This window comes from Crassostrea angulata, unplaced genomic scaffold (genome assembly GCF_025612915.1).
Source record: "Crassostrea angulata isolate pt1a10 unplaced genomic scaffold, ASM2561291v2 HiC_scaffold_351, whole genome shotgun sequence".
Classification (NCBI taxonomy): domain Eukaryota; kingdom Metazoa; phylum Mollusca; class Bivalvia; order Ostreida; family Ostreidae; genus Magallana; species Magallana angulata.
In genome coordinates, this window is record NW_026441904.1 from 1 (window position 1) to 11,635 (window position 11,635).

Sequence of the window (11,635 nt, forward strand, 5' to 3'; positions counted from 1 at the left end):
CAATATTGTCTGAAATAGAGATATATTATACAAAATCCACAAGTACTGATGAGATTATGAGAGGAAGATGAGTAGATAACGTAGTCAAATGTTAATATTAAGTTTACTTATAAATATATTTTATCTAAAATGCAGCTTTAAAAAAGGTTTTGACAAAGATGTTAATTATAAGATATTGTAAGGCATTTTGTAGCTGACGATATCACAAAAGATAATAAAGCATATGGATGATATAGTGCAATGCACATATTAAAAACACAAATAGAAATCCCAGGTATGCTTGCTCACTTTGACAGTAACTAGTAGCCATGTTTTCTTCCATCTCGTAGCCAGTTACTAAGTAGCCAGTTACTAGAAGCTTACTTTGCCTATCTAAAATTAGGTCCCAGTTTCAACGTCCTACTACAAACGTATTACATATATGAGGTGGCTTAGACAATAACATTTTTGTACAAGCATAGATATTATGTTATAGTTTTTGATAAAATCACTGTAAAATAATAAATCAATATAAAAATCATACATATGATAAAATACTTTACAAAAAATTATTTGAACATAAATTCATAATTCTAGATGACGCCTTATTTGATATGGCTTTTACCTTTAAATTATAAGTTTAATTTTGTTTATTTATTGCCACTTAGTAAACCAGTAGTTGATGAAAGCCAAGAAGCGTGTATGGACCTCAAAAGTTACATCAGTTTAATGCAGCAGTAAAAAGAAAAAGTGATGTAAAATAAAGGCCAAAAAGAATGGAATGTGTCAAGTTTGGAATCAGTGCACAGTGCACATTGCTGTCAACAGCAATAATTGCGTTTTGCATATTACAACCCATACCATAGTAATCATGTCTACAAATTCTTTAGTTTCGTTGAGTTTCGTTGAAAGTCATGAATGTAAATCTCTTTAAAAAAGGTTGCTTTAGGTTAAAATACAACATTCAAAGTAAAAAAGGAGCTTGACGAAATGTAAACGATCGATAACTTGGTATCATGTTTTCAAGATATTTGGTTTCATTTTAATCATTTTGTTAAGGACAGCAATATCAGAGAGTACATAATGCAGATAGTTGTCTGGTTTGTTTCTTTTTTGTCAACAATTTGATTCACAATGTGGACATTAGTCGCAATCTCAATTGTCGTCTGGAGTGTTCATGTCAATGGAATCAAACGTCACCTGTCAGGTATATCTTACTGCATTGTATTTTTCCATGATGGTATTACATGGGTATAGATATTTACGAAGGTTGTTCCAACATTACGTAGACAGAACACAAAACTTAAAAACAGTTCACTGAAAATTTATTTCACAACTATATTTTGTTTCATAACACTTTGTCAAGCAATGCCCCAAAAAGTCAAGACCGTGCTATATTTCTATATGAGATTAAGAAAAATTAGTAACGACAATTTTTGGCAGGCGAGGAACTGTGCAGTATGTTGACGTCTTTACGTCGTTATAGAACCTTCACAAGGTTTACAATAACATTTACTTTTTATTTCCGAAAATGTACTACAATTTTTTATATCTTTAAACATAGTCACACTAAGTGAGTACTTTTAGAAAAACGATGTAGTGATTTATGTTTAGAATAAGAAATGATTATCAAAAAATTACAGCTTTAGATACAGGTTTTTGTAAATGACATTTTGATAAATGTTGGTCTTTATTATTCAAAATCTACGAAGATACAAGTTTGCACATAAGTTCACAAAAAGATAATTCATCAGATATTGTAAAGGACTATATATTGTTTGAGCCTAAAATAGCCCCCTTAAATGAACATCGCCATTTTATTGTCATTCTGTGTGTTCTTTGTACACATATACATTTGAAGTTTTTTCATAACTTTCATTTTAAATATATGATGGCTTGTTTTGAAGCAGATTTTATTAAAGAAAATATTGAGCGATTGCTTGAACAACCAAAATATTTTCACCAAAGATGTATCTATCTAATACTTATAAGTGACAAAAAATTTGTTCTTGTTCAAAGCGTCGCTCTATACTTCCCATTCGAAAAAAAGACAATAAAAATGTCAAATTTTCACTGATTTTGATGAAAACATAAAACTAGCGTCACTTCTGACGTCATATACTGCCAGTGAGTGCAAGAAATCTAATAAATAGGCCAACAAAATATTTTATATCAACTCTTTTGAAGATGAAGAATAACACAACAATTTAATGTACCTGAAACACTTCAAAAAATTGCGAATAATGGGGGCAAAACTTGACTAATATCATATATAGTTCTTTGTTTCTTTAAATAGCTTTCCAATCTGAACAAGATGCTGTCATAAGACAATAATAACCGCACATAAGACAGTAATACCCGCACCAAGTGTTTGCCCCCCTAATAACACTGTTTTGTACCCATTTAAGTAAAAATGAAGACCATATGCAATTTCCAGTAGTTTTTAAAGATTATTATTTTTAATTTCATAAAGGATTAGATCCCATCCAATAATACACACGAGCATCCCTTTATGTATATTGAAAGCATGTCTACGCGAAAACCATGCAAATATGGTAAAAAGCTGTGGTAGCAAGTCCCAAGAATGAACAGAATTTTATCAAATATTTGAAGGATACACATCTAGAGTCAGATACATGGTGTTTTTTCTGCGAGGGTTGCTTCTATTGATAGTAACAGCCAGTATTGCGTTTTGATTAATTAGCCTCTAAAATTCAGAAAAGTTAGGAGAAAAATGACAAATTTAGAAATTAATTTACAAAATGTATAAACAATGTTTGAAAAAAATAAGACTATATTCCTAAAGAAGAAGTTCAAACCATTTATACATGTAGTTGCATATTTTTTTATATATTTTCATACACACCATAAACTCCCAAGGGTGAAAATGTTGGAAGTATGCCAAGAAATGATAGTTATACATTTTTGTCAATTTTTGAGGAAGAATTTCTCAGAAATTGGCGCATTATTTTTTGAATTTTTTTGTTAATAAGAAACTGTCTTAAATTTTATAACAAATATAATTTATGTAATCCATCTTTGGACTCTCAAGGACTAAAAAGTAATAAATTAACAAAATTATCCAATTTTCAAATTAAATGAAAATTTGTTGGTTTTTATTTTTTTTTTTACTAGCGATTTTAATCCACTGAAGTCAATATTTGTAGTTAAACTTGAAAAAAACCCTTATTTTGCTTTTAAATTAAAAAAAATTGTTTTCAATGTTTCTCAAAGAATTCTTTTTCATTACAATTGCATTTTATCACTAATGTTAGAATTGTCTCCCCTGTTGCGCTCTTCTGTAGAGAAGGTAAACTACAGTAGTACGAATGTTGACAAAGTTATACAAGTTCAAGTTCAGGCAAATTTTTGAGATATGCTGTGAGTGTTGTTTATATATATTATAATATTAAATGATTTAAATGTTTCTCCACCCATGATATTTTTATGGTTTAATCCGTGTAAATTTTGTTTAAATTTAATATAATAAGCAAACATTCAAATTGAACTTAAATATTGGTATGTTGCAAATATTTTGTTCATGCTGTAGGAGCTAACACAGGTACACTTTCAGGGCAATTATAGCGGCGACTGCTTTCCAATCAAAGATCACTTTTTTAATTACCGATTTCTATATGATTCAAACAATTTTTTAAAGAAATTAAAGAAATTAATCACAAACCTTTATCTGATTTATATCAAATTTTAAGGCCATTTAAACTTGCCAGTATGAAAGCTTTTACATCTACGTTTTACATTTACAGTTCATTTTGATACAATTTTATTTACATCGAATAAGTACATTTGGCAACATAAAACGTCTATAACTTTTGAAATAATGGTCCAAACTCACTGAAAATTGGTACATTTGTATTTCATTATATATTCTATCGATATCGATATCTGCAAAGAAATTCTTGCCAGGTAAATATTTTAAATTGTACTCAGTCAAGTTTAACCTATGTACGGTTTCATCAGTTTTTCATTGAATTCAGAAATTAAAACTCAAACTACTCTCTATAAATTGTTTAACATTAGTGTAAATTCACTTTACATAGCTTAAACTTTGTGTTAAACACAAGTATAAATCAAGAAATATATGGCGAAACCATGCATCACATTACACTAATATTATAACCGGTAACGGTAAAATATTCTGGAATGCTCACAATGACGTCATGCAGAAATCGTAAGACCTTAATTGTATAAAAATTGTTCCGTCTTGTTAGTGTTATTCAATGTATCACATATTGAAGTTTGAAGGAGATCTGTATCTAGTCTAAACTGCTATTTTTCGGTCCCAATATATTTAAACAGCACATTTGGACGATTTTTAATCAAAATATACAAACCTGTGATAGAAGTGTAAATAAAAAAGATGAAGGAGAAATTTTCCAAGATAATTTCAATTACAGATTATCATATTTATCTCGAAAAAATCCACAGAAACGAGAACTGATTTTTTACAAAGATTTATAATGAGGTATGTTGACATCATTTCTTCATTTGGAATCCACTAGGAATATCTCGTGCAATTTTTCATCGTTATCATCGGAGTCTGTTGCAATAGACATCACATTTCTGAACGTGTATATTTCAATGACCATCTATAAACCATCCTGCAGGTGTTACAGTTACACTCCTATAAGTATTAATTTGACTGTTTGAATTTATTAAGCAAACAAATAATCGTAAAAGGAGGAATTGCACACATTTTCAAAATGATTCGCATTTATATTTAAAAATCATAATCACTCTTATCAATTAAAACTTTACCTGTATGCAGTATCATTGCAAGTTTTGATCCGTCCGATGGAAAAAAAATTAATGTTAGCTATAGTTCATTTCTTCGATCCATCTTTTTACTTTTTTTTATGGAGCAGACTTTTTTTTATAAGTTATAATATTAATGGAATCTTGAAATGACGGGGAGGGGGCCAGGTTTTTTTTTTTAGTTCTTGAGAATGTAACACTTTTAGTACATCTAAAATCAATTAATAGCTCTACTTCCTACATCTCTATTAGCAGTTACTCTCATCTTGGAAAAAATTAAAGTTTGTACCTTTTCTTAAGATTAAAATATAGTTGTAAAGAAAAAAAGGAAATGTTCGGTTACCTTTTCCCTTGGGAACTCAACCTGCGAAAACCGCATATAAATAATTATGAACTATAAGAAAAGTTATCCAAAATATTAATACAGACATCATGACTTGAATTGTTTATGTTGGATTGTTATTTGGGATGTTATTTAATCCTAACCCATCATAAGAAGACTTGGTCCTAGGATGATGAAGCAGTCTAATAAAAATGTCAAAATCACTATTAAGCTGATATTATGCTGATATTTACAGAAATTTAAGCGTTATTCATGATGTATTATATTTTTATTAACGATTTTCAGGCTTGATATTGGGTCCCTCCACCCCTAAAACAATTAAAGTTCAGTACTCTATACTGTCGGACAAAAATAATTACCAAATCGACCTTATTCTATGATTATTTAATGTGATGGACATTCATTGGCAATGGATTTCACGCTACTTCCGCATTTTGAAAAATAGTCTGTTAAAGTCAACAAATATATATTTAATCATTTTTTTAATGGAGGTGCTATTTTTTTTGGTCTTTGTTTGTTTGCTTGTTATTTGTATTTTTCTTGGGGGGGGGGGGGGGGGGGGGGGGGGCTCTGCAATTGGGGCCTAATTCCTGAATCAAAAGATCACTAGTTCAAGTATAAACAAAATGAAAAGATCAATACATGTATCACTATGAATTACTGAATTAGCAGAGAGAGAGAGAGAGAGAGAGAGAGAGAGAGAGAGAGAGAGAGAGAGAGAGAGAGAGAGAGAGAGAGAGAGAGAGATTGCCAATCTTGAGTAAATAATACGTATAATTACACACCAAATTTGAATTTTGTAGTTTTGCCTCTGTGATTATTCATTTGTGCATTTAAGTGGTGCTGCTGCCTGTCTTTGTGTGAAGCGTTGGTAAATAATTGGGTGTGTGGGGAATATAAGCTTCCTTACCTTTTTCTTTACTTAATAGTGAGATATATAAGATTTTTAAAAAAATGTTAAGTCCATTTCAGCTTATATTCGAATTTCCTTTTTTCCCATGATTTCTCGTGTATTGATGGCACTGATTTTTTAAAAAAAACTGAAATGTGTTGAAGCAACCCTTTAGTTCAGTAAAATATTGTTTGGCTCGCGAATATGTCGGTTTTCCCCCATAATATACATGTGACAGTGTAAAACTAACGCTAAACTTGAGATTCCAAAGACATATTTTTGATATATTGTAAAGATAAATTTCTTTTTTTTAACCAGAAACAGATTTAGTGAATTTAAACTTATTAAATTATATTGCGCAATGATTTTCAATGCAGAACTGCGAGGAAAGAAGATATAATCATCGATTTAAGGTTGTATAAGACACATATTGATATATATTAATGGAACTAAGTGCGTTATGATCAAAATTCTTTCATGGTGACGTTTTAAAATTTAAAACTTTTACAACACATGTATTGAAATAAGTTTTTAAAATCTTTGGGAACTTAAAAAATAGAAAAGCCCAAACAGAATTTGAACTCTTACAGACTACTTACAGACATGTAGTTGACACTATAATCCATTGGACTTCACTATTGTTTTAGGAGGAAAATATCATATATTTTATTGTTTATTTCAATAGGGAGAACATCACAATATGTCCTGTACCACATTATAGCCAAATTGTGTGCTTTACATAGTTTTTTTACGTCATAAAATATTGCAATGGGTTTTAAAGAACAAAGTCATGAAAATACATGCATGTTGCAAATAAATGATCTTTGTCTGAAGTGACGTATACAACACAGGTCTACATGTCGCATTAGCGGGTACTAGTTTTACGCAAAAACTCTTCGGTTAGATGGACATACCAATATGTTTTTTCATATGAAAAAATAGGATTAGTTAACATGCATAAATGTTTCTTTTGTGAATACCAGCTAAAGGGATTCATATTGTGCTCTAATTGGATTATCATTATGATGTTGACCAATAAAGGTAAGCATTATAGTTAATACATATAGTAGCACAATATTATGAGACACCAGTATACACAAGTTCTAAATAAGTGATCTCCCTTTGCCAGCATACTATATCATCATCTTTTAATATTTAAATAAGCTTATCATAGTTACCTATCCTATTGCATTTGTTAAGTTTCTGTCATTCGAATTGGAAAAGTTATTTTCATTTGTCAGACTTGCACTGTTGAGTTGACCCAAGATTGACTATGTACCATTTTGTATTAAATTTGTATATTACATTTTAGTAAGTGTAGAGACTAATCATGTTTATAGGAGTTATGATAGGAAGGAAGAGGTCTTTTTTCCTTAATGTATTATGATGCATCAAATATAATGTAGGCATGACCCTATGGGATTAAAATTTTGACCCCATGGAACATGAAAATACAAATATCTTGAAAACTTTTAGGATCCCAATCACTTAATCATATATACTCTTGTTTCTAATGTCATTATGATGAATCAAATGGTGTAAAGTACATGAACCCCAGGAGCTGTCTTAATACCCCATTTCTAAATCAGGAATTGATGAAATATTTTGATGACTTTTGTGATCCCCATCCCTAAGCCATATTTATTCTTGCTATTTGTGTAATTGTGTATCAAATGGTGTACAGGTTTTGCCCCCTTTGAGACACCCTGACTTTCCAAAATTCCTAGCCTAATAATGACCGTGCTTTGTTTAGCAAACTTTACAATTGCCCCGAAAACATATAACATTTTGTTTATCATAAAAATTAAAAAGCAATTTTTGAAATTTTGATGAGCATCTAGAGAAAAATACCTTAAGAAATAATTTAAATTTTGCAACTGTTCACATGTTAGAATTAAAGAAGACTCTGAATCTTCAGAACCAGATTTAATTACATGTAGGGGTGGGATGGGGATGTCGAGGATAAAGATTTAATGTTATTAATTTAAACTGGAATATTAGTTATTGATTTAAAATAAGACTTCTGATCATATCTTAATAGATGAATATTAATTTGTCAATTAAGCAAGGTGTTATGTTAATTTGTTTTGAGAAAAACATGTTTTACCAGTTTATAAATTTTTTAGGTACCAAATTATATTTTGATTTTAATAGATCATTCGTGGGGTGGGGAGGGGACGTCATTATATAAACAATTTAAGAAGGTATACATGAGCAGATCAAAAAAGTTTTTTTTTCAAGGGGGTGGGACAATAATTTGAGTATGCGGGGGGGGGGGATTTTGAAATGAACCGTCGAAATTTAAAGAAATTAGAATTTTGGAGGGAAGATCTGGACCCCCCTTTCTCTCTCTCTAGATTCGTACATAGGATAAATGTTAATTTTCCGCCACTGTTTGACTACAAGGGTTATAATTGATATTTCCAAACCGTATTGTAAATCCATTTGACAGTCCCTATTATATGTATCCCAAGATAGGATATGTCTATTTATTAAATCATAAGAGGAGTTCTAGGATCAAGGTTTTGTTTTAGTGATAAACATCAATTTTCTGCTATTATTTGACTCCCTGGATGAAATGAAATTTATATAACCTGATTGCACATATATAAACATGCTCCTAATATATCTTAATATTTGATGTGTCTATTTATTTATTCAGAAGAGGAGTTATGGGATCTTGTTTTGTTTGGGTTTATGCAAAGAAAAAGTCAGTTTCCTGTGATTGGGTAAAGTCCACTAATGCATTTTCCAAAGGCGGTAATGTTAACGTTAGGGAAAGAGCTTCTGTCCTTATTTTTGCTCATCAACAAGGGGCCTTTTAAATTGTCTCTTTCCTGTTAAAATTTCGTATTGTGAAGTCAAATTCGTTTTCCAGCAAAATGCGTCTGTATTGCATTTTCCAAAGGCGGTATTGTTAACGTTAGTGTTCATAGCTTCTGCCCTTAATTTCGTTTAGCAACAACGGGCCTTTTAAATTGTCTCATTCCTGTTAAAAATTTCGTAGTGTAAAGTCAGATTCGTTTGTCAGCAAAATGCGTCTGTATTGAAAAATGAAAGTAAAACTAGGGAATTTCACAGTTTTGGAAAGGGAGTACATCAAAAAATTTCAATTCTTTTCTTCAAATGAAAATTCAATTTTGACACTTGTTTTTAAAATACAGTTCCTCTTTTCTGACATGTGTCAAGCATTTTTATTGTAAATGTCCCAATTAAATGTATTTACACTCTGCAAGTATAGAAACTAATTTGCTTAAAGGCCTTACTTTGTTGTCCTACCGATTCTAAAAATAGTTAGAGAGATAAACCCAATCAACTGACTCCCTAGATGAAATTTAAATTTTTTAAAACTTTATTGCATTTCTATACGACGGCCCCTATCATATCCCAAGAATTGACGTAGCGACTCCAAAAGCTGTAAAAGAGTTTTGCAAAAACGTTTTTGCAAAAAAAACCCTTTAACCCGATAACGCTTCAAAATGACACTACCAATCTTATTCTAGAAGATCATTTGGCTACTACACAAAATATTGACGTTTTCGAAACCAGATTGTTTGAAAAAAAAAGAAGAAGAAGAAGCAGAAGCAGAAAAAAACCACGTCATTTTTCAACCACCAAATGACCAGGACAACATTAAAATTTTCGAAACCATATTGCGCATCTATAGGATACTTCAAAAAGTTTTCCAATGCATGATTTGTCTATTGTTTAAAATGTAGGAGTAGTGCAATAAGACGTCATTTTTTTTTTTTACCAATTATTTGACCTAGAGGACTGCGAGAAAAATCTTGTAATCTTTTTAAACAAAAACATTATACCCAAATTCAAACACCACAAATTCAGTTTGCTGGTTTCCAAGATGTAAGAGCAGCTTTAAAAAATAAAACGTGGCAGACGGATGAACGGAAAAGGATATCTAAGAACTTTCTTTCGAACGTGTGGGTAAAAAACAAGTCTATGATGACCACATTTTATATAACATACTAAGTGATATGCCTATTAAAATCATTCTTTAACAAACGTTACTCTAAAAGAGTGTTTTACACTTTCAGATCCCATCGTAAGAAAAGGTAAGTCTGTTTAAAGATATAATGTTATAAAAATCGACCATTCATTAGGCAAACCCCCCCCCTAAACATGGCCACCTATATTTCAAAAATAATTAAGAATCTCAAGAATATAAATAAAATTGAAAATAGCCCAAAACTTGGCCATCTATAAAACAGAAATAATAAATATCTCAGGAGTATTAAAGCTGACTTTATTTTGTGAATAAAAAAAATGAAAATTGTACTTTGTGGATTAAATACAAACTCCTATTTGTAGAATTTGTTGGTTGTTACATGGATCAAAGATCCCGAACCTTGAACGGAAAGATGACCACCTCTAAAACCATGACAGTGGACAGCTGCAGAAAAACGTGCACAGATCTGAGGTTCAAATACTACGGTGTAGAGGTATGCATTGGTAGAATAGACAAATGGTCAAGAGAAAGTTGAAATTCGGTAATGTTTTATATTAAACATTGAAAGCCAGACATTAATGTTGTATTGGTATTGCAGCTTTCTACATGATCTTACAATTCAAAATAAAGCGATACACATAAAAAGTGAAAAATGCCATATTTTGTTTTAAGCAAAATATTGCATTGTTTTCAACAAGAGTGTCAGAAGGATGCAGTTCATAAACTCATATGACAGCAAGTAAATGTCATTGAAAAACAAATTCTCTTCATCAGACTATATAGACATGAGAGGCTATATTTGTAAATTTTACATTAAAATGCTTTCATTGGTGATTCATAGAGGTATGAAGTTAGATAAGATGACAGAAATAGTGTGGGATGCATCTTTTTCTGCAATGCTTGCCTCCTTTGTTGTCCATTATCCTTTCACTTGTGTACAGTTATAAAAATTCGGTGCTTGAGTCATGTATTTTACATATCTGCAGTATAGCTCACAGTGTTTTTGTGGAAATAAACTAACAAAGTCAGTCAAGATGAAAGAAAACGACTGTTGGAGTTTGTGCGCAGGTGATAAAACACAGGCTTGTGGTGGCACATGGAGAATTGCCATTTATGAAAATCCTAAATTCACACCAAGTGAGCATTTGTAGAAAAAATAATGTTGTGATTTGTTTTAATAATAAGAACTGATAAATGAAAAATGATGGCTTTTGATACAGGTTTTTGTTAGTAACATATGAACAATATCGCCCTTCATTATTTATAATCTATGAAAAAACAAAGTTGCACCTATATTCTCAAAAAGAGTAGATTAATCAGATATTGTGGAAGTTGTTTCTTGAAGTATCTTTCCAATTTAAACAATAAAAGTTCGTGATTTTTCTACATACGAAGTGATTTGCCTTTTATAATCATTCTCTGTCAAACGTTACTTTAAATGGGTGTTTAAAACTTTCAGGTCGCATCGTAAGAAAAGGTAAGTCTGTTTACAGATCTGATGTACCGGTAATAAAAATAAAATTAAAAATTATCCAAAACTTGGCCATCTATAATACAGAAATAATAAATATCTCAGGAGTATTAAAGCTGACTTTATTTTGTGAATAAAAAAAAAAGAAAATTGTACTTTGTGGATTAAATACAAACTCCTATTTGTAGAATTTGTTGGTTGTTACATGGATCA

General features: G+C 30.7%; 1 protein-coding gene across 1 annotated transcript; it reads left to right on the top strand.

Annotated features, from left to right (window-relative positions):
- Positions 1-1,079: 1,079 nt before the first annotated feature.
- LOC128170154 (uncharacterized) lies at positions 1,080-11,635 on the top strand (the record flags this gene model as incomplete). The annotated part of the gene is given in 6 exon segments (XM_052836103.1): positions 1,080-1,186; positions 10,040-10,057; positions 10,314-10,444; positions 10,938-11,088; positions 11,411-11,428; positions 11,611-11,635. Coding segments are annotated over 6 exon segments (416 nt in total), but the record flags the coding sequence as incomplete, so codon positions are not given.